Below are 23,610 nucleotides of genomic sequence, written 5' to 3'. Positions count from 1 at the left end.
CAACTTGGCAATAAAAATTCACCACCAGTTGAACTTTGGCTTTTATGCTCTTTGCCAAGTGGGAATATTTTTATACACATTCATTTGGTTTCAAATTGGCTTGGGCCGTGATCATAAACATTCAGAAACACCTTGGTTCCTTCGGTGTTTCCAAAATAACTTGGGCTTTCGAAATGAAATTCGCCTTGGCAGCATTTGAAAACAAAACAGAAAGAGAACAGGAACTATTCTGGATGGTATTTTCTGGGTAAGGAGAGAGGCTCTGTGATCCTGAAACCCAAGCTACTGCACGGAGTCTGCATCTTTGGCCTTGGCAGTGGGTGACCAGCAGGGACCGCAGAACCGTAAGGGAGAGAGTCCCAGTCTTGGCAACACGGGGAGAGTGGGCTATGCCCTACGTCAAGGGAGATGCTTCCATGTAGAGGCACTGGGGTGTGTAATCTACCCACGGAGCACCCTGTGCGAGCCCGGGTTTGGCTCTGTGCAGAGTGTCGGAAGCAAAAGACCCCAGGGTGGTTGGACATAAAGGCACATTGCTTCGAAGGTCATTTCATGAAGTCATGCTAATCCTGAATAAGAAGGGAAAACAGCCTTCTCCGACTTAGCTTGCCAAATCTGGCTACTTAAAACTATGCCAAACAAACAAACCAACCTCCAAACATTTTTTTTCTTAGAGTCAGTGCCAAAGTATTTTACAAAAGTCATGCCCACTCTTTTTAAATGTCTCAATGCCCTCCCCTTATGTGAAAAGAAAGTGTGAGCGAGCGAGCGAGAGGGAGAGAAAGCCCTCTGAAATACGGTCAGTCTGGAAACCCAAGCCCACGAGAGCACGGTTCAACAAAGGTTCAGAATCCAAAAGTCATGTTCCAAAAGTCAAGAAACTTGCAATAAATAAAGGAACTCGGGCACAGATACTTCATGCAAATTGCAATGGACATATGGAACACATTATCCAGAAAGAGGTTTCAGTTATGGGTTTAGAGAAGTACAAGAGACATTTGGCCCCATTTCTAGAAAGGGAGGTATCTTCCAGGAGATGCAAAAGTAAAACACAAACACAGCAGCCAAGCCAGTCCAAGAAAGTATGATCACATTAGGTCATAAATACTTTCTGTATAAAATTATTATCGTTTTTCCAATATCCTCTCGATAGAAATTAACTGTGATTAATGCAGGAAAAGTAAAATAAATCTTGGCAGGAAACCACTTAAGAGTTTCATTATTTTATTAAATTACTCCACACAATTTCAAGGGACACAACATGCTCAGTATTAGAAAACTACATTGCCAAGAGCAAGGACCCCTGACTTCTAAGCATGTGCTATGGGATTTGGAAGAGACCTCAAATTGTTCAACTTGTATTTCTTATTATCACATAAATGCACAGTTTATATTTAATTTGGACCAAAAGTCATTGTTTGAGCCACACTGTCAAACACACAGATGTTGTATTCTCACTATAGATTTTCTAAGCAGTTGAATGGATTAAAGGATATAGCATTTATGGCAAAAAATATATATTTTCTTATCATCTTAAGAAGACAGAAATTCCATGCTCTGCTCCACTCTATCAGAACTTCTTCTTTAGCTCTTGAGAAATAGCTCAATTCAGAATAGGAGAAACCGACGTTGTAAGATACTGTTTTCCTTCCTTTTTCATATACTAAAACATCTGTGGTAACAGACCACCTAAAAATTCAAAATGAGGCAAATTCCATAGCACAATCAGGGCCCTGCTCTTTAATCAAAGATAACAAAAGAGAATGTTAAAGAGAAGGGGAGAGGGAGAGACAGAGAGGAGAGAGTGCGTGTAAAAATTTAAGCATTATTCCCTAAACATGAAGGCTTAATGAAAGAAATACATATTAGCATAGAAAGCAAAATGGGTTTTGGTAGAGGGTTGACCCATATAACCCAGAACACTAATAAGATATTTACATAATACTTGTGTTTCAAAGTCGTTGTTAATTGCATAGCTCTTGCTGATGTAACTTCTGCCTACCAAAAAAAACAAAAAACAAAAAACAAAAACAACACAACTTGTCCAATCTTCAAATACCAAAAACTCTATCTAGTATTCGAAGCTAAATCCAAATGTCACCCTATCTGTGAAGCCTTCCTTGATCCCTCCAGCCAGAAGCGAGTTCTCCCTCCTCCACAACCATAGCTTATCTCATAGGGCCCCATTCCTCTTCTGCCTCGGCTGAGATCATTCCAGGCTATCTTAGCTTCCTTGTTTGACTACGGGCTCCTGTAAGACCACATTAATTGTGCTTATCCTAATGATGTCCTCAAAGTACATAAAACTGTAGCTCACATGCACTTAAGAGCTCATGAAATACCTGGTGACCAAGGGAATACTGTTCACCTCTTCCGGATCATGAAGATACTGATAAGCGAAGGTCATACGGCATACAAGCAGCTGACCCAAGAGACCAGACTGACACTCAGCAGAATGTAACTCAGGCCTAAATAAACTCTGTCCATCCAACTTCAGACAGAAGGCTCTCCTGAAAAGTCCCAGATTAATGTGAAATCTGTACATCTCAGTCCTTTGGAAAAGAGATTCAGGATTCTGAGAACATGCCAGCTCTTTCTATCGGTAGAAGATATCATGCTTCAGGGTTCTGGAAGGATGCTTTAGGTAGGTAATCGTTCTGCATTGAAGAGTAGTCTGTCTGGGGCGCCTGGGTGGCTCAGTGGGTTAAAGCCTCTGCCTTCAGCTCAGGTCATGATCCCAGGGTGCTGGTATCGAGCCCTGCATCGGGCTCTCTGCTCCATGGAGAGCCTGCTTCCTCCTCCCTCTCTGCCTCCCTCTCTGTCTACTTGTGATCTCTGTCTGTCAAATAAATAAATAAAATCTTTTTTAAAAAAAAAAAAGAGTAGTCTGTCTGACACTTTGACACTTACTTAGACTCTCAAGTTCTATTTACTGAACATGGGCAGAACTGACAGTTGGTGAAAATAAGGGGAAAAGCAGATGGTAGTCTTACTCTGGAGACACAGCAATGAGCAGTCCCCTGAGAAGAAGGAAGTGTGCAAGGGACCAATTTTCTTTAAAGAGGAAAAATAAGCTCCTAAGTTAAGAAAGGCAATTTTTCTCCTTACTTTGGAGGAACAGTAACAGCAAAAAAACCCCAAGAGTCCCTTGCAAATGGTCATTTGGCTGCCTTGCAATCGAACGCGTAGACCCCTTTCAACACAGAGGTGGCGTAGTCTCCGACATCTACTAAATACAAAGAATATTTTTAAAAAGACAATTACGTGCGCAATGTTAATCCACTTCTCGATGACTTTGGCTCGCTGCTGAGTTTTGAGTTCTTTGCCCCCCAGGACGGTGCTGGCAACGCACTTGGTGAGCGTGTTAAACTGAGAGATGGTAGCGCGGATTGTAGGAGCCAAATGTTTGTTTTCCTTCTTATCCCGTCGAGACCAGATGCAGCCCAGGCAGTGGTGAGGCACTACTTTCTTGAACAGTTGCTAGAACAAAAGAGAAACTGATTTTAAGGACCACACAGACATTTCATTTGGCAAAGCACATCATCTGGGTCATCAGTGAATTGGACAAACCACCTTTTCCCATTTGACTTGCCTCGTTGTGTCCACTTCAATGGACAAAAGTAAATAATTAATATGTTAACTGGACATGTTCCTTCTAAATCTGCTCAACTGCACAAATGGAACACGATGATCGAACGAGAGTTTTAAATGACGGGCCACATTTTGACTTCTCTATTTCAAAAGACAGGTACAAATCTATACTAGCGGTGGAGAGGGTTTTGACCTCAAAATCCTATCAAGGGTATTATTCTGGGCACTCACAATCATGAACAGGGCACAATGCATATGGACGCCCAGTGACTACGTGACAAGTGATCCAAAGAAGGACAGGGCATGTGGCATTATCATCAATGCGTTCTACAGGATTTCTAAAATGAAGAATGTACATATGTGAAAGGAAATACCATTCAACGTCACAGAGTAAAAGGAAGAAAGGAAGTGACAGCCTGGTTTCTAGGTCTTTGCCTAAAAGTCATCACCAATGAGGTTTCCTAACTTTCTCTGATGCTGTCAATTGTGGAACAAAATCAAAGCAAATTCGTTGGCCAAATCAGATTCTTATCTGTATGACAATTAGATACAAGGGTTTGTATGAAAGAGAGAACACCAGGATTTACTCTACATAGACTCTCGGATTTGTTTCTGACAGTTTATTTGCATGCTCCCTACACAGAAACTCTATCACATTTTCTTTCCCTACACAGAAACTCCATCACTGCTTTCTTCAAAGTGCTAAGTGTCAAAGAGCTAAAACCATCATGATAATTGTAACAGCCCTCTTTTCTTCAACTGATACTTACCAGCTAACATTGCACTAAGACATGTGACCGATGTCATCAACTATGAACGTCTAACAAACATATTCAAACTTCAAAGGTACGGGAACCACACACAGACATGAACTGCTAGACAGAGCCACATGTGGATTCAGCAAACTTATTTTCTCCTAATTTATACTTAGGCCACTTTACCATCCTTCAGATAAACAGTTCAGATCTTGAAATATTTATGAGTCTGGAGGGAGAGAAATACCCATGGAACAGGGTGGATTTTGTTTCACGAGAATTAGAATTCTTATTTCCCTCTGTGTATCGAGTACCAAGGAGAAAACACCTTCACCCAGAATTGCAAGTAGAGCTCGGGCCTGAATTATTCAGATGATCGATTCAAGTCACATCTTCACTCTGCATTTACAGGCATGGCCTCTCTCAAGGATCACAAAAGACTTAAATCACATTACCCCACTGGCCTCCCCAGGCCACCAGTACTGTCTGTCAGTCCCCACATTTTAAGCAGAAGCCCGTCTGGGGCACCAAGAGAACACATACTGCATCCATATAGGTCAGCTGCTCTGCCACGAGATCTTCTGGGAAGCTCGTGAATTCTGCAGGCCCTCCAACTTCCAGTTCCTCTTCCTCCTCCAGGCTGAAGAAGATGGTGCTGGGAAACCCATCTGTTCACAGAAGGGAAGAAGAAAAAATTAGTATTTTGGTGCCACTGTTTATGACCTTGTTAGTACAGTCAAACTGCATTTCCTGCATTTAGAAAAAAGAGGGCTAATTCTTCAGAAAACCCACAGAGAGAGCTGCTAAGCACAGTGAATCCGAGTGAAATGGAGGTCTGCTTACTCTCTGTTTGTAGATTCTCTATTAAGTTCAGAGGCCTCATGTTATGCCTTTGATAAACCAGATTCTTAGGCCCAGGACATAGCCAGATTAGGCAAAGTCTAGAGAAGCAAAGTTGGGCTACATTCTGGGGGTTTCTCTCATCTTGGGCTCTCTCATACCCTCCCCTCAGCTTAAGGACCCATCAAGCCACTTCCGAAGTCCCAACTGTGCCATTCATAATCACTGGCCATTCATAACAAGAAGCCTGGAAGGACGGGGCATGAAAGCAGGCCAGGCTACGGGAAGTAGAACGGGCCGTGCCGATGTCAGAAATGCTGATGAAGTCCCCAGAATTCTAAGAAAGTTGTTAGAATTCTCAAGATGTTTGGAGCAGCTTTCACTCTCCTACCTAAAGTTAAGGATGTGTGAAGTAGAATAGCCTGAAACTAAATTCACCTGAGCCCTATGACCAATAAGATGCGCAATTAGCCAATTACACAGGACATAGACTGAAGAACTGAGAAAAAAAAATCACTATAATAACTGCTTGGATTCCAAACCAAAAGCTGAAGGACTCAGCCCACGGACTAGGAACTCCAGGCTCCATTCTGAAAGACTGTGGAAATGGATGACGTTGAACCTGAACCCGAGCTTCCCTTCCTTGGAACCTTTCCCAATTCCCGGTTGTTTTCCAACCTCATCCCCTACCTCACCCCTTCACACTCCTTGTTCGCCAAAAAAAAGAAAGAAAGAAAAGAAAAAAAAAAAGCACAAAAAACCTAGCTGCATTCAGTTATATCTTGGCAGAAATGTAAATCAGTGTGTTACTACTCCCCTAGGATGTTTACATTTTAAGCTTTTTCTCTTTTTCTTTATAGAGTAAGACTTTGACGTATCTTGGGTCAAGCTGGGATGGCCTTTTCTTCTTGGTTTTCCAGGGGGAAAGGGGTGCTAACAGTGACCGTACATCATCCCCCATCAGAACACCACAGGGGTGCTTGCCAACTCCAGCGTCAGGCATGGGATTTAAGGATGCCCCCCCACACAGTCCCCTCCCCACCATGGCTGAACTAAAGGTATTGGATGCCAGTGGGCTTGGGTTATGACTGGAGAAGGCAGGAGGGAGTCGCTGCCTGCCTCTGGATTCTAAAGCACAAGCAGGCACAAGCTAAAGGAGCTAAAACCCTATGACTTCACCACTCTGCCTCCACACAGCTCTGGGGGTACTCTCTGATTCAGCGGTGGAAGAAATCTGAAATCCCAAATATTCACAATGGGCCGCCCATCCCTCTTGCTAGCTGCTGTCTGCTCTGTCCCAGTGGCTCTGGAATGCAGAGGTTTGACCCACTTCAGCCCAAGAGGATGTGTGGTAAGGTCAGATCCTCTCATCCACCCAACGAACGCTCCCAGTGACCTATATGTGTCCGGGATGTGCCTGTGGGTGAAGATTATGTTGTCCTTTCTCTCTGGGCCCGAGGCCACGCCTTCACTGTTTCTGCTTTTGGCTCTCTTCCAGAGGTAAGGAAGTAAAAACTCCGAGCACAATTTTACTACTCGAAAACAAGGTAGGCGAACTTTTGCTTTCACCAGCATGAAACTGGGCAAAATGTGCCCCAAAGAACCAAGCTCCTGAAACCCCTTTTCACAAACGACCCCTGGACTTAATAAACAAAGTTTAGAGCTTTCTTGATTAAAATTTTCCAAACTCAGGAAAAACTCATTTGTGAGCATTGCCTGAAAGCCTCTCCAAAGCCAGGCACTTCCCTCTCCCCTGTCTCAGCCAAACGCGCTCTGCCTTCCAGTCGCTGGGTCGGAAACAATGAACGACTGGTCCCACCGGTTCCCCAATTAGGCCCGGAGCCAGGGGCAGCCCCAGTGGGGAGAGCTGGGCTCTCTCACAGCATTTTCCACTCCGGCTCAAAGACAGGCAGGGAGGCCCTGAAGGGAGCGGAGGTCCGGCAGCTGGAGGAGTGCCCCTGGTATTCCAACATTCCCGGCAGATGAAGTCATCTGAGATACAGAGTACTTGGCAGTCGGCTTCTCATGATGTGATTGCGTTTTCCCCCTGCTCGGATCCCCCAAACGAGAAACAATTCCACAGGTACTGCTGGGAATGGAAGGTTATTTTCTTTGGCACCGATGCAGCTTCCCTTATCGGTCGTGAGGAACCGCTTCCTTTCCCTCACCGAGGAAATCGGGTGTCACTTCAGGGAAATGCCTGTCAAAAGCTCCAAGTGGGTCAGCTGCCATGGCAACCAACACCCAGCAGGCCAGCGAGGGGAATAAATCGTCAGGCTGAAAGCCTGTCCTAACCTCGCTCTGACTTTCTTCAAAGATAATGTCAAGCGGCCCACGACCTGCAGTGGTGGCCCTTCCTTTGTCCTTGGAACCAGGCAGTCAGTTCCTCCAATAGGAAAAAACAGCCACAGAAACTTCCTCTGAGGAGGCCATCAGCGATGCTCAGTGACGGCAATGTCTTCCAGCTTGACAGAGAAACACCTTTTCGGGCCTTTTTGAGCTCTTCTGAGGGCAGGAGCACAACCAGATTTCATTCTTTGCCTGCTGAATGGGGGTGGCTGTGAGGGGTTTCCATTAATTAGCTGGGGAGCCAGGAGGCAGAGAATAAAAAGCAAAATCAAGTTCAGCGTGGGACATGTTGACAAGAGAAGGTAAAAGATCCTCTTTATGGTATTAGGAGAAACCCAAGGAAATCACTTTGCTTCTCAGAGCCAGCTTCCTCTTCTATAAAAGGAGAGCACCAGACTAGGTGGTCTTGAAAATCTCCTTCTTGGCTCTAAAAGTCCGAGGCTCTGTAATTAGCACTTTGGTAAACTTTAGAATTTTTACCCCCGCCAATTCCCCAGCAACTCGTCTCTCTGAGACAAACTGAGGTCATTCATCAAGTACAGGGAAAACAGCGTGGGGTGCCTGGGTGGCTCAGTTCGTTAAACCTCCGACTCTTGGTTTTGGCTCAGGTCGTGATCTCAGGGTCATGAAATCGAGTCCCACATCAGGCTATGCGCTCAGTGAGGAGTCTGCTTGAGATTCTCTCTCCCTCTCCCCCTTCCTCCTGCATTCTCTCTCTCCCTCTCTTTTTCTCTCAAACAACTAAATAAAAGCCTCAAAAAAAAAAAAAAAAAAAAGGATAAAAAAAACATATCTTCAACACGGAGGCTGCAGAATCAGAATCTAGCTTGGTTCTTAGAACCAAGCAAGTACTCACTGTCAGTTTCCACTTCTTGCTTCTGAAACTGTTCAAGAAGATTTTGTGCTCTTCTCTCTGGATCAGAGCCGGGCATCATCCGTTTGAGATAATCCAGCAGTTTCTGTAAGCAAGGGAAGTGAGGGGGCTCCCGGAAGTCCTCTGCGCACTGGTCAAGCCAGGCCCTCAGGATGGAGGCGATGGCACTGAGAAAGAGAAAGGGACAGTCACTTCACCCACCTTTGGGCTATGGGGACTCCAAACAGGGCCTGGATACTGTGGCCTCACCCAGAAACACCCCATGGGACTTGGGGTCAACAGAGAATTCATTGGTAATGTCAATGAAGTTAAAGCACTGAAAAACAAGCTGGTTCCATTTTTATTGTTTTAAGTGGCCCGGTAAGTTCCAAAAAGACAAAGGACCATCAAATTATCAACTTTGGAAAACACTGCACTGGGTGGGGGTGGGGGGACATGTGGAAGAAGATTTAGTGAGTCCTGAAGGGACTTCAAAGCAATCTGTGAGAGTGAGATTATGTGTTTCCAATTCTGGATTCACTCAAGTCAGTGACCACAAAATCAACCGGACTAACATTTTAGGAAATCACTGAGTGACAATGGGCCTGAAATCTGTCTACTGACAGGAAGTGCCTACGTTGGGAAAAGATAAAAGCAACTTATTTAATTTTACAAAGATTCCCAGGATTTCAGTCTAAGTGCCAAAAAAACAAGCTCCTCAAATTATCTTTTTGCTTCTTGAATTACAAGAGGAGACTATAGGAGAAACAGTCCCTATTGGGGGGGGGGGTCTCCAAAAGGTAAGGGAGAAAATGTGGAGATGCACAGACCTCATGAAGGTGATTCCCTCTGATGGCTCATTGGGGTCTGTGTCAGGTGAGACAAGGGCCGGGGCACGACGAGCCAGGGCCATCCGCCCCCCACTCCCGCCCCGCCGCGCTACCAACAACATGGGTATGCTGTCTTTACGTGAGGGGCAGCCCCTCAGCCAGGGGAACAGACAAACAGCTGACTGGCAAAAAGGATAAAAGTCTTGAGTGCTGTGACTCTACGTTTCATCTTTAAAGAGGACGTGCTGGGCTGTGTAAGACACAAACACAGTACTTTGCCTCTGTGCTGACTAGCCGCCCCCACCGCTAAGGTGAATGCACTGACAATGGCTGCAGGTGACAGGGGCTAGAAATTAATCCAGGTGTTACTGACAGTGACAGGACACCTTCTCTTAGCTGAAGACCCTATGTTGGCACCTTTCTAAATGATCACTTAAGCATACTTCAAACAAACGGGTTACTTAGTTAACAAACTATAAAGAGACCACGAGGGGATATTATCCAAGTACGTAGGCCTGCAGGTCGGGTTTTTGCGGGCGTGTCTTTTGCGGACGTGTCTAAATTCCACACGTCCCAGTTTCCCACCATGGAGTTCGACAACCATCCAGGCATATGTACAGCTAAAGCCAATTCAATGCTCCACTTCTGGAAGTCGAGTGCCAAGAGAAGAAAAATAAATTTACTGACTGTCTTCACTGCTATGGATAGTGTCACTTTACTAACGAGGACATGAAGGTGTCTGGAGGCGTAATAGTCACATGTGTACATAGGAAGCAGGGGACAGAAAGCCATCAAATAAATGCTGGAATTTAAAGCCACAGAAATGATTAAAATACGCTCTTAATCTTTAGTCCAGATTAAATAAGAAGCCAAACAAAAGTTTCCCTCCCTTCCAAAAAGTTCGAAGAAATTAATATGGGGATTAAAGGAAAACCCAAGTAAACGAAAACCACTTCTAGTCAGTGGACCTGCGATGCCCGGTTCGCCTGTTGCTTTATCTGTTACGTATCCACGCTTGTGTCCCCTCGCCATTCACCCAGCGAAACCCTCATCACCCTCCCCCCAAAAATTGATGGACTTCTCCTTTCTGAGAGCCCACACAAAGCATTCATTATTTCTCTTCACAAAGGATGAGTATCATGAATTAAAGAAGACAACGAAGTGGCATTCTAATCATTTTTATAAGGAAGGAGACTTTCTTCTATGAATTCCTTCTCTTCCTGGCTAGCAAGCACCGAGCCCGGAACCGGGGTAGGCACGCAGCTGCGCACAGCCGGGAGGGCAGGAAAACCTGATCTCTACCTCCATCACATTGATTCTCACAGACACTTCTGTCCTGCTCAAAAGAAGGGTGAATTGATTTCATGAGAAGAACTACTCATTTAATATTTAATACTTCAGGGAGAAGATACTCTTCCAATGATACCGATGGAAGAACAGTCATGGAGGGAAGATAATTCGTATCAATCAATAAAACTAAAAAAGAGCCTCCGCCTGACAAGACCGGCGATGCGATGACCCTAGTGACTCCTCGGTTTCTTAACTTAAAAGAAAACCAAGGCAGAAGTCCAGAATCACAAGTAACAGTCAGATAGGAAAAGATATCAATTCATTGCTTTCTTGGCCTCCCATAATTATTAGTTTTAAAATCACAAAGCTGATTCTTTATTGCAAAAAAGTAAATATTGCAAATACATATAAACTAAAACAACAAAATACCTACATCCTCTTCATTTTAATCCCATTTCCAGGACTATCTATTAACAGTTTGGAGTATATCCTTCTCGACTTTTCTTTTCTTTCTTTCTTTTTTTTTTTTTTAAGATTTTATTTATTTATTTGAAAGAGAGGCAGTGAGAGAGAGCATGAGCGAGGAGAGGGTCAGAGGGAGAAGCAGACTCCCCATGGAGCTGGGAGCCCCATGCAGGACTCGATCCCGGGACTCCGGGATCATGACCTGAGCCGAAGGCAGTCGTCCAACCAACTGAGCCACCCAGGCTTCCTATATCCTTCCAGACTTTTCAGTGGATATGTATATATACTTTAATAAATGTACTATGTATTTATAAGCCAACATGGATTTTCTTTTCCCCACTGAATAGGATGAAACATCTAAGTGCCAAAAAAACAGTATGAAACACCTCACCATTCACTGCCTCGAGATCTACCTGTTTCCCAGAGTTACATGTACCATTCCACGGCATGGGCACATCATCATTAATGTTCGCGTTCTTCTACTAGCGTGCACATATTCAAGTTATTTTCATGTTCTCACAATCACAAACGATTACAAAATGTGTATCCTTGTTTACATCTCTGAGTACTTCCGTTCCTTCTATGGGACACAGTATTTAGAGCTTGGCCTCATGGAAAGTTGCAGCCTGGAAGGGCTGGGGGAGTTCTAAAGAGGAACTCGAGTCCAGATCAGACTTGCCTTTAGGCGCACATTCCGTCCTCCTCAGTCTGATGTTTTCAATAGCTCTGGTAATCTATTCGTTCTACCCTTTGCGACAGTGCCCACAGCTTACCCTAAGGGGACTTTGGGAGCTCATTACAGACCCAGACACTGACTTGACTCGAAAAAGCATTTTCACAGAAAAGAAGGAATGAAGGGGAGGAAGAAGGAAGAAGGAAGAAGGAAGGAGGAAGAAGGAAGAGAAAGAAACTCACAAACAGCACAATACCACACGCGGCAGACCCCTGCCCTCCTATCAGCAGGGTGGTTATCAGCATGCCAGGAAGGGAGGTTTTCTGGAAAGGTCTGGACACGTGCCCAAAGCTCACAGTAGCTTTATGTTTACCAGTCCTGGGAAGAAACTTCCCGTTCTTGAGAGACTATAAGGCAGATAAAATGCGAAACATTTAAGATTTCCAAAAGGAAAGCAACATCACACAATCATGGCGGCCAACGGGACTGCTGGCCAACGCCTTTCCATCTCACCCCTTGTGGCTCCACCCCTGAGACTGAACTTAGGTCCCAACCAGAATTGATTATTTGGGAAGGAAAGGGAAATCTGGTTTAAGATCATAAATTTACAGAAACGGTGTGACTGGTAAGGTAGAGAGGTTCCTTGGCTCTGCACCAGAACGAGGAAGGAGGCTGAAGGGGAAAAAACCAGTTGAGATGGGTCCCAGCTGTGCCACCTGTGAACAAAGGGAGTTGGCTGGGTCCCTCAACTCCACTGACCCCTCCCTGGCGGACAGATACAGCAACACCTGCCTGCAGCTCCCTGACACTGTTCAGTGCGTTCACCTGACAGCAGGGCAATGCAGACATTTCAAGGTACCTAAAGAGAAACGTGGCTGTGGCAGTCTTAAAACTACTTGCCATAATCACGAGAGGAAGGAACTAAAGGTAAAAGAGCTCAGTGAAAATCAGTCAGCACTCACGGACATCACTCAAAGAATCCTCTACCTAGAACAGAAAGGAAGACTCGGAATCCGCACTGTGGTACAACACATGTGGCCCCAGGCCTGCTGCAAGAAGACAGTCACTGGGAACAGAGCCTGCACTTGTGCACACACGCACATGTGTGCTCACACACACACGAACACACACCCCACCTAAGGCACCCTCCTTGGGACAGATCAACTCAGGGACCCCAAACTCTAATACAAACTGCAAGATGTGCTTCTTGAATGACCTGTGACGACTGAAGAAGTGCTTTCTGAGACCAAGCGGAAAGATCATGACTGCGAACTAATCTAAACTCAGTAAGGAGGAAAGGCAGTACGTGACCTCCTTTTCCGAAGTCATCTTTAATGTATTACAGAGCCACAGCCACACACCCTCGGTCCCAAGGAAGCATGCTGGGTGGGTGGCCAGGGCAGGATCCCAAAAATGACCGCCAACGGGACGACCAGGATTGCTTTTTCTACCCCAAGCCATCCTGGCCACTGTCTGCAACCTACCACAATGGTCTCTAAGGGACAGGAGGACATGCTCAGACATCCATGTGTGGAACTGACAGATACAGTGTCTAAGGCTTCTACTTCTAAGAAAACAGACCCATGAGGAGAATTAATTCACTAATTACACTAACAGTATTCGAGTGCCCTTTGTTTCCATATTCACAAGAACCATGTATATGACGGACGTCACAACAGGGATCCCACAGAAGGATTTAGGAGACAATGTTCAGTGAGATCTTAGGTATAAAAGAGTTACTGGGGTGAAGACTCAGTGGCAACAGCATGAGCAAAGATCCTGAGGTGAGAGAGGGCAAAACAGTTTCACGGGACACACAGAAGCCCTGTTTAACGAACAGGAAGAGAGGCGAGGAACGCACCACGGTGAGATTTGCTATACTCATCTGACTTCTTAGCCAAACAGAAATCACACTTAATAATACCTGGTTGGAAAACAGGAGACAGATGCCTTCGCTGAGAGGGACAAGGAACCAGTACAGAACTACGAGCTGCCATGGGGGCCTTGAGTGCAGAGTAACTGGGCTGCCCGAGGTAAGTGTCTAGTCTGCCAGGATGCTCGAACCACAGATTTTTAAATACATACAGGGATCTGAATGCACAGGTACTAAATCATATTAAAATCCCATTGTAAAATATTCTACAACTGGTAAAAGGCTTAATTAGAAATTTTCAAAATACGAAGTCATCTCTCCCCTGATGTGTAACCTCCAAGCCAAGAAATAGGACTGTCAGGACAAAATGGGTAACCCTGTCCATTTAGAGCTCTTTTCTCTCCCCAGAAATCAATCTGAGATCATTTTTTTTCAAAGGCAGCAAAATGGTTTTTTTCTATGTTAAGGTATTCTCCAAAAACTGGATCTTTTCCTATACAGATAGATGATAAGAAAATCTTTGTGGAGGGTGGGCCTTTGAATTAATGTGGCAGGTGACACTGCCAAGCCCGGAGGGTGAGAGCCATTGCACCTTGTTCTTCAGGGGAAGGAAGCAAGTGACCTTGACACCGACTCTGAGCTAGACCCTTCCACCTTGTTCTCCTAGTCACGGAGGTTTTCCTTTTCAGAGAAGGCTGCCGGAGCGAGGCTGCCTCGGAGACCCTTGGAAAGATGGTTTCCCTGACAAGAAAGAACAAAGGGAGGCAGAGAGAATCAGTGTCTCTTTTTTTTTCTGAAAAAGCCTGGAGAAGATGGAAATACGACTATCTGCTCTTGTCAAGGTCATCTTGCAGTGCTTTCTTTTACATTTTCCGTTGTGCATTTTTTGGTGCAGAGGCTGAGCAGGGATTAGAAGGCTGGGAGGAAAAGTGAGAGAGGAATGCCGAGAGGCTCAGGGAAATCGGTGCAGAGAGGACCAGATCAGAGCAAAGCAGCAGCAAGGACAGAGCACAGAAGCCAGTAACGGGCCAGGAGGCAGTGAAAGGGAAAAAGCTCCGAGGTGAGGAGAGGAGGAGGAGGAAGACCGTGATAGCGAGGACACAGACACCGAGTACATGTGGGTCGGGAAGTGCCCAGAGGGGGAGGAGATGAGCCCGAAACCAATCACCCAACGTCAGCAGTGTTTACACACCTGTCCTTTATTCCCACACTAGATGCGCGGGCCCTGGCATCTGAAGGCAAATTTACAGAAACTGAAGAGAATTCATCGTGCACAGACCTAACCCCGTATCACCAACCTTACTTGGTGTGCCAGAGTCTGCGCTCCATTAGAAAAGGAAAAGAAACTAAGGGAGCTCTGAAATGCCTGCTTTTTCATGAGCAGCTCAGCCAATGTGGCTGAACAGTCTCTGGAGTGCCCAGCTGGGGCCCTGGTTCTGTGGCTCACTAGCCGCGAGCTAGCCTCTGTATGCCTCAGCTTCCTCACCTGGAAAATGGGCACAATAATGGATGCCTCCTCATAGGACTGGGAGGCCAAGAGCTAATACATACTAAATATTTAGAAGAGTTCTTAGGACACGATGAGTGCTCAAAAAATACTAGCTATTTTTGTTAAGAAGGGCATTCTATCAAAGGACTAGAGGCAAACGGAACTGCACATAAGCACCGCACTCTACTCGATAGAGTTGTTTCCCACAGGAAATGAGCCGACAACCCCGATACAGCCCACCAAGTCTCCTGGAGCTGAACAACTAAGCAAATGCATGGCAGACGGGGGCCACCACTGTTCTCGCTGTCACAGAGGGAACTTCCAAATAAGCAAGGGGAGCAGGCTAGAGCCATCTATGCGGTCATGGATTAGAGCTGGACATCAGCGAGAATTTGTGTTTAACATAATATAGATACAGATGGTTATATATAAATACTCCTAGAGATGTGTATTTCATAATTCAAGTAAACATAAATCTCCTAGTCCTATCGGCAGAGAGGGCTAAGAAGAAATGACAGCTCAGCAGCACTGAGTGCACCTAGGATCCTGGTTGCCAGTACCGTTCATTCTGCCATGAAAAGAATCAGGTTTCCTTGAAGAAATGGCTGGTTCCGGGCCTGGGGCCGGAAACATACAAGATGAGCCCAGAGCACCTTGTTGTGCCGGAAGGTCAGAAGGGCTTGAACAACAGAACATACCCACAACAACAGAAACACCTCTCAAAGTGACAGACGAGTCAATCAAAAGAGTTCCCAAAGGCCTAAACGGGAACAATCTGAGCAAAAAACTGGCATCGGATTATGATCCAAAGCATAAAAATATTTACTCACCGAGTCTAAACTGTTAAAAATCTTTAAATAAATTAATAGATGAGGGAAACAAATCTCCCATGCAGAAGTCTCCCCAATACATTGATTAGATAGCTTACCCTCCAGGGGGGGGGGCACAATCCCCACTCGTTAACCGGGGGCTGTACACTCTGACTTCCTTCCAACAACACGGTTGTGTAGGACGATGTCTTCCATGCAGAAATCACAAAACTACTACCCCAGGGAGGCGATCGAGGCCAAGGACAGTCATAAATCATACTGACAGTAGGAATCCTTGATATCATGTGATGAGGTGGCATTTTACTTCTGTAATAGCCCTCTCAAAAACTCATAAGTTCAGTCTAATTATGAGAAAAATATCAGTGTAGTTATGAGAAAAATTCCAATAAAGGGGTATCCCATAATATACCTGATCTCAAAACCGTAAAGGTCATTGAAACCCAGAAAAGTCTGAGAAACTGTCACAGCCAAGAGGAACGCAGGTGGATATGACAACTAAATGTAATGTGGTATCCTGGGTGGGATTCTGGAACAGAAAAAAGGCATGAGGTAGAAGTAGGGAAATGTGAGTAAACTCCGGACGTCAGTTAATGATGTGCCATCCTGGTTTGTTAATTGTGACAAACACGCAATAGTCATGTAAGAACCACAGGGGAATCTGTGAGGGGGACATCCGGGCACTCTGCTGTACTAACTGTTCAGTCCTTACACAAATCTAAAACTGTCGTGGGAAAACATCTTAAGCAGATGCCTGGGTGGCTCAACTGGTTAAGCATCTGCTTTCAGCTCAAGTCATGATCTCAGGGTCCTGGGCTTGAGCCCCGTGTCGGGCTCCCAGCTTAGCAGGGAGCCTGCTTCCCTACCCTCTCCCCCTGTCCCTGCTCAGACTCTCTCTCTCTCAGTCTTTCCAATAAATACATAAAATCTTTTTTAAAAAAAGGAAAAGAAAAGACAAACATCTTAATTCTAAGAAAAAAGCATGAACAGGAAAGTCTGACCTAAGTTCTTAAGAGAAAATATCTCATTTTTATCACAGGGAAAAGAAGCAGAGGCCAGAGTGTAGAGGGCAAGGCGTGGGTTGAAATCCCAGTTTTCCCTGATTCCCTGTGCGACCTTGGACATGCTCCTTAACCTCTGTCTCAGACCCCTCACGTGTAAGATACATCATGTTATTATGGGAATCATGAAAGGATATACAGAGACTATCCCTACTAAGCATCAGTGAATTCTAGCTATTGCTATTACAAAGGGTACTGCCACTCCAACCCAAACAGCTTCTCAAGGACCTCTGTAGCTCTGTATTCTCCAATTCCTCACCATCTGAGGCAGGCGTTTTTATGTTATAAATGGTCCTCTAATGAAAAAACTGCTGAGGGTTTCTCCATTTTGCACCATTAGAATGGAGGAAGTTGGGAAGTTGGGAAGGAAAGACGTGGCCAGGCTCCAAGAACAGGAAGCAGGCACTGAGACCCACTGGCCTGACCCATCGGTCTTCCTTCTTCTTTCCTCACATCCTACAACCCATCTCCTTCCCCAGGAAACAAGCCCAACTTCCCCATTTCTAACAGCTGTCTAGGGACCTGGCTCAGGGTGTTCATTCAGTAGTAAAGCCAGGCAAAACAACACAGGGCAAGGAAAATGATCCCAAATTACGAGATGTCAGGAGGCTAACACACTACAACACCCGTCACGATGGTGATAATATGCCTTAGCTCTTCGTGGACTTCTGGTGGCGACTGGGAACTGTGATCTAGACAGATGTGGCCTGGAAAGGCACCTGAGATTCTGATGCTCTTGTGAAATGGGACGTCCAAGAACAAAATGGTGAGAAGCCCACGCCTTGGACCCGAGTTCAAATACCAGAGTTCGCTGGTATTTGAACCCTGGTCTGACCAGGGTTTGCTTAACCAGCAGCTTGACGTTAGTCAAAGTGTGTATGATACTTTTCTGGAGCTTCCATTTACACACTGATACAATGAGGCCAACATCTCACAGCAAATCTGTGACGGTAAAGGAAGACACAAGGCCCCCAGCAGAAGGCCTCACGCTAGTAAGTGCACCATACACTGCAGCCGAAGGCACAGGCCAGGCTGGTGACAGCGATATCACCTTGTCATCCCCTGCTGGGCTGCAGGGTCAGTCAATGACAGGGTCCGGTCGGGTGGCCTGTTTGCCTTTCTCTGACACTTCAAGAACCCCAAGAGATTCTTAAGTCGCTGATTTTTCTTTCTGAACCACTGACCATCGACGTTTCACTTCTCCGGAATTTTTAGAAAACGAATTTCCGCTTTGGGAACCTACTTTCTTCCCTTAAACACGCAATTCTGATTCAAGATTTCAATGACTTTTAGGACGATAATTTACACTTTTCCTTGTCCAGTATGGGCGTTTTCAAGACAATGCCAGGCTCTTTTACGTTGTGTATAATTTTTCCAGTTCTTCCTCCATCCCACTTTAACTTTTTAGAAATGCTCCTTTCACCTTATAGCCTCTTTCATTCTTCTAAATTTCAAGTTTTAGGGGCACCTGAGCGGCTCAGTCGGTTAAGTGTCTGCCTTCAGCTCAGGTCATGATCTCAGGGTCCTGGGATGGAGCCCCGCATCAGGCTCTCTGCTCAGCAGGGAGCCTGCTTCCCCTGCCCCGGCCCCCGCCTGTTGCTCTGCCTACTAGTGATCTCTCTCTCTGTGTCAAATAAATAAATAAAATCTTTAAAAATAAATAAATTTCAAGTTTTAGATCTTACTTTTGCTCTGTTCCTTACCCCCTTCTTTGCCCCATTTTTGTTAAAATAGCCAGATTAATTTCCTCCCACTGCCTTCGTAGGGTATTTGAGTTCGCTGGAATGAATACTGACTGCAAACTCTCTGGGAAGATTTTTTTAGTACTTTCCACCGTCAAGTTTCTCGGGCATTAAGGAATCACAGCCAGGCTTCTTTAACTCACCCCACTTTCCTTTAAAGTGGTTCCAATGTCTTGGATTACCACTATTTGATTCCTTACCAGACTAAAATCTGGTGTCACTATTTGCAACTTCTGGGAAAAGATTACGAGAATGGCATTCATATCGTCTGAATGTACAGAGATGAAAGCAGAATGATTTCAACAGTTGAAAGCACTGCGGTGGTAAAGAGTTTCAGAAAACAAAACACAGCGCTCCAGAAGGGAAGTGAAGACAGTCCATAAAAGAAAAGGAAATAGAACTCTTTCAACGTTATAATAATAGTATTAAAGGAAAGAAAAAAGTGTCATTTCCTGATGAGTCTTAAACCTCCTAAACCGCTTTAAAGTATCTAAGATAGACAGACAGACAGATAGTCTAATTTCAGATCCATTCCAAAGCATGAAGATTCATGGTATCAGGTTTCGGCATGGTTAATACCCCTTTACATTCTCCTCACTTCTGAATTCAATGATTGTAATAAATCTGCAGGAAGGAAAGTTTCCTTTTCCACCTGGTTCTGATTTTGTTATTCTAAATAGACAGCATTTTATCATGTAAAAGTGTCAGCAGGAAAGAGCAAAGGGGCAGAGGTAGAATGGATGTGGGCAGAGATGTTTTCTCCTGTCACAGGAAGTCAGTTTCCTGATTTCCAAATAGTGGCAAGTTTAGGGATTGTAGAAATAAACACGGGATGCCTTATTATATACAACAGTCTCGCGCTAACATCAGAGATCACTGTGTGGCAGATTCCAACATCTAGAGGCCTTGGAAGTTGCATTCCTAGCAACTTAAGGAATTCTTATTTTGGCTAGATGACTTCAAAGGTCCCTGATATTGCACAAAGCCTGAACTGGGCACACTCGGGCCTGAAATTACAAGTGGGAGTCACAGCACAATCTGACACTTTTTGAAATTCATGAAGAACACTCGTCAGCTGTGGTCCAAGACGCCAGAAGCCAATCTTTCATCTAGGCAGTTCCATTTGAACTTCCCCATTCTCCTTTTTCTTAGTTCTTTTATCCTCTGAAAGGTTGATTAGATCCATATTTAGAAATACAAGGAAGACTGTTATCTTGGGATTTGGGACCCTGTATGAAATGTAAGCCTTGCTCTATGCTTTACATTAAAAACTGAAAAACCAAACAAGAGTTGAGGATTTTTCTGGTCAGGGTTAAGCCTCCCAGTGATTCCCCACCCACACCGCACCCCATCTGCAACCCTGCAGGCATTTGCCCTAAAAGAGGATGTTTACTTCTTAGAAAGTTACTGAATTCCTGCCGCCTGTTTCCCACCTGAAATCACAAGAAGACAGACTCACGGCAAAGGAAAACAACTGGCATTTTGCCCCGTCACCTGACCCCGCAATCCAATGCTTTAGCTCATCTCTGGACTGAGAAGCGCAGTGAGCCGCCATGATGTTGCGAATACTCACGAGCAGGCCAAAGAAGCCCTTTTGGTTTTCTAGTTTATCGAAACTAGTGGCCCAGCCCCCACTCCCCCAACTGAAAAAAGCAGTCAAGGAGACTTCTCAAAAATTCAGTATACTATTTGGGCCATATCTCTGATTCCTTTTTTTCCCCTTCTTTTAAGATTTTATTTATTTATTCCAGAGAGAGAAAGAATAAGAGAGCACGAGCTGGGGGAGGGGAAGAGGGAGAAGCAGACTCCCCGCTGAGCTGGGAGCCCATGCAAGGCTGGGTCCCAGGACCCTGGTGTCCTGACCTGAGCTGAAGGCAGACACTTCACCGAATGAGCCACCCAGGCGCCCCAAGATCCCTGCTTCTGATATTCATTTTCACTTTGGAAAAGAGGAAACCTAAACAAGTTTTATCCTGGAGGCCATTAAACTTGAAAGGCCGCCAGGGATCCTATATTCCGAGCACTCATTTTTCGGGTCAACAAACTGAAAGTGAGAGAGAGGTGAAGTGACCAGGTCATACGGCTGGAAAGTGACAGTGAGTGATGAGGGACTTGATCTGAGTTCTCCAGGCTCCTTACTCAAGGCCCTTCGCCTTCTCTGAGGCTGGCTCCCAGACCACCTCTGCATTGGGACTCCCCCCACCCCCACAAATAAGCAGGGTCCTATTTTTATGTACATCTGGTATTCCTAAGTAAAGACAACTTTCACTTGAGGGCTGCAGTCCTCACCGTGTAGCTTGCCTGCACACCACAGATACTTTGAGGCAGATCATTCTCTGCGGGGGGGCCATATTTTGTGCATGTAGACTATCTATCTGGCAACAGTCCTGGCCTCTATCTACCAGAAGCCAATAGCATCCCCCCACCAAGTTAAGACAACAAAGATTTCTCCAGACATTGCCAAACATCTTCTGGGGACAAAACCAGCCCACTGAGAACGGCCATAGAGCCATATCTCCTACACAAACATCAGCCATCAGGAGGCCTTTGGTCATGGCTCCAGGTCAGATGCCAGAGCTCTGGGATTGGTGGAGGAATTTTCCACACGTTACATATGGAATGAAGAAGGTGCTACCCTGATTTCCTCTCAGAAAGACAGAGCACTGACCCTAGCCAGCCGCAGAAATGATGAGGAGAAGGGCAACCTCTGACAGAGCAAACAGATGATGGTGAAATGAGATGAAAAATAATAAAAGGAGAAATGGGGGAGGATGGGGAGGCAGCAATACGAAAGAAGGAAAACACAAGGAAGAAAGAGGTCAGCTGAGAGAAGGGATTTCAGCATTCCAGTGTTTGTAGGACAGAGTAGCCCATTATAAGATAAAGTGGCGTATTTTCAGCAGGCATAATTTTTTTATAAAAAGCAAAGTCGGTCTGAGGAAAAGGGTCAAGCACTTTCTACCAATTCATTGTGAGGCTTTAGGAAAGGACCATTGTCCCCAGATGACGGACCCCCTCCGGGGAGTTCTATGTGAAGCTCTTTGTTAAGGACTCATATGCTTAAAACTGGAAAGCCCTTTACAACAGCTTATCCTGGAGTTTCACCCACATCACACTGTTCCTGGTGTACAATGAAGTAGAATAAAGTTTTATAATAGAACTTTCAAATAACGAGCTTAATTCTTCACATCTAAGGTACAAACCAATTTTCTTTAATGTGCGACTTCCCAGAAACCTGCTTAATCTCAAAGCACCCCCTGGGAAACAGAAAAGCTCTGGATATTTTTCAGACCGTTACCCTCCTTGGAGTGTTCAGGTGGCTGGTTAAATGGTAGCTCCAGATTTGACTCAATTCCAAAGTTTGTGGAGAACAACACACTTATTTCTGAATCTGGTCCCAGGGGGAGACTACATGTGACAAGCTAGTGACTCAAGTCTCCTTTTGTAGATGCTTAAAAAGACTCATTATAAAAAGGTTCTTTTCAAAAAATTATTATTTTAGTAAGTTTTCAGGGATAAACACAATTAACAACAAAACCTCTCTAATCCTATGATTCTCAAACCCTTAAAGTACATAGGAATCACTCAAGGATCTTACTGAAACGCAGATTCTAACCTAGGTCTGTGTGAGGACTGAGATTCTGAATTTCTAACACGCTCCCAGGCGGTGCCGATGCTCCTGGTCCATGTACCACACTCTAGGTAAGAAGTCTGTCAATCAAGTCCACCCCCCAACCCATATCACCTATTTGATGATACTGTTTCCCTCCTGCAGAAACTATTCAGGGCTGACTGACTCCTGCTTACCACGGAGGGCCCTTACTCTCTTGGGAGAATGAACCTCCCTTCACAATAGCTTTGTCTCTATAACTCCCCTCAACCTGGTACACACGCCATCAGGAAGTGGCCATAGCATTCTGTCTTGTTCCCAAAATGCATCTCCCTGACTCGGTCCCACTGTTCCCCTGCTTGGATGGCTCTACCACCAAAACCATCGCCCTCCCTGAAATGTCAACTCCTCCAAGAAGCCTCCCCAAGCCCTGTAAGAATAAAAGTATTAGTTCCACTCACCACACATCTTGCTTTGACATTCAAATATCTACACAGATGTGTTTGCTTTTCTAGAAGGTTACAGTCCATCCAACAAAATAATAAAACTGCCTCTCTCAAGACTTTAAAAAGATACTCAATTTTCTTACCTTCCCATCCCTGGCTTCTGAAGAAAGGATTTCGTCAGTCAGACCCCAAGATGAATACTTAGTAAGAGACCTTTCAAGCACCCTGGCATATATCCCATCAACTCAAGAACATCACTCCTAGAGCAGCCTGCAACCCCCACCATGGATTTTTTGCCAGTGTCCTCTAGATTATTCTCATCAGATTAAACCATCACCCAGGGTTTTTTTAATTTATTTTTTTTAAGATTTTTTTTATTTATTTGTCAGAGACAGAGAGAGAGAGCGAGCGCACAGACAGACAGAGTGGAAGAGGGAGAAGCAGGCTCCCTGCGGAACAAGGAGCCTGATGTGGGACTCGATCCCAGGATGCTGGGATCATGACCTGAGCTGAAGGCAGCTGCTTAACCAACTGAGCCACCCAGGCGTCCCGACCATCACCCAGGTTTAACAAACACATATATGATGAAAAAAACCCTCCTTTGCCCCAGATCATCCTCCAGTTCATTTCTCTTCCAAACTTCTGTCTTCTCTTGAGCCAGACCGCCATCCACCAAAACTGCACTTGTCAAGTGGGCCAAGGACCAATGTGTTACAAAGGCAGGAGTCTTTCCCCAGGCTCCTCTCACTTGATATCTGAGCACTGTTAGACATGGTTGGTCACACCCCCTCAAAACTCCTTCTTCACTTGTCTTCTGGACACAACTTCTTTCTTCTCGCTCCCCGCTAGCTTCTCTGTCCCAGCCTCCTCTTGCTGGACCTTTATCCTCCTAATCTGAACACTGGAAGGAACCAAG

At 45.1% G+C, this 23,610-nt stretch overlaps 1 protein-coding gene across 3 annotated transcripts in view; it reads right to left on the bottom strand.

The window, feature by feature from the left end:
- The window catches only part of RGL1 (ral guanine nucleotide dissociation stimulator like 1), a 249,511-nt gene that overhangs the window by 35,798 nt on the left and 190,103 nt on the right, over nucleotides 1-23,610 (bottom strand). For all 3 annotated transcript variants that reach the window (XM_059412756.1, XM_059412758.1, XM_059412757.1), the window contains 3 exons: nucleotides 8,392-8,576; nucleotides 4,890-5,014; nucleotides 3,265-3,480 (listed from right to left, as the gene is read on the bottom strand). In XM_059412756.1, coding sequence (XP_059268739.1) covers nucleotides 3,265-3,480; nucleotides 4,890-5,014; nucleotides 8,392-8,576 — 526 coding nt within the window. The remainder of the gene's footprint in view (nucleotides 1-3,264; nucleotides 3,481-4,889; nucleotides 5,015-8,391; nucleotides 8,577-23,610) is intronic.

Source organism: Mustela nigripes, chromosome 10, assembly GCF_022355385.1.
Source record: "Mustela nigripes isolate SB6536 chromosome 10, MUSNIG.SB6536, whole genome shotgun sequence".
NCBI classification, from domain to species: Eukaryota; Metazoa; Chordata; class Mammalia; order Carnivora; family Mustelidae; genus Mustela; species Mustela nigripes.
The sequence above is the reverse complement of the archived record's forward strand: the minus strand, read 5'-3'. Positions and strand labels throughout refer to the sequence as shown.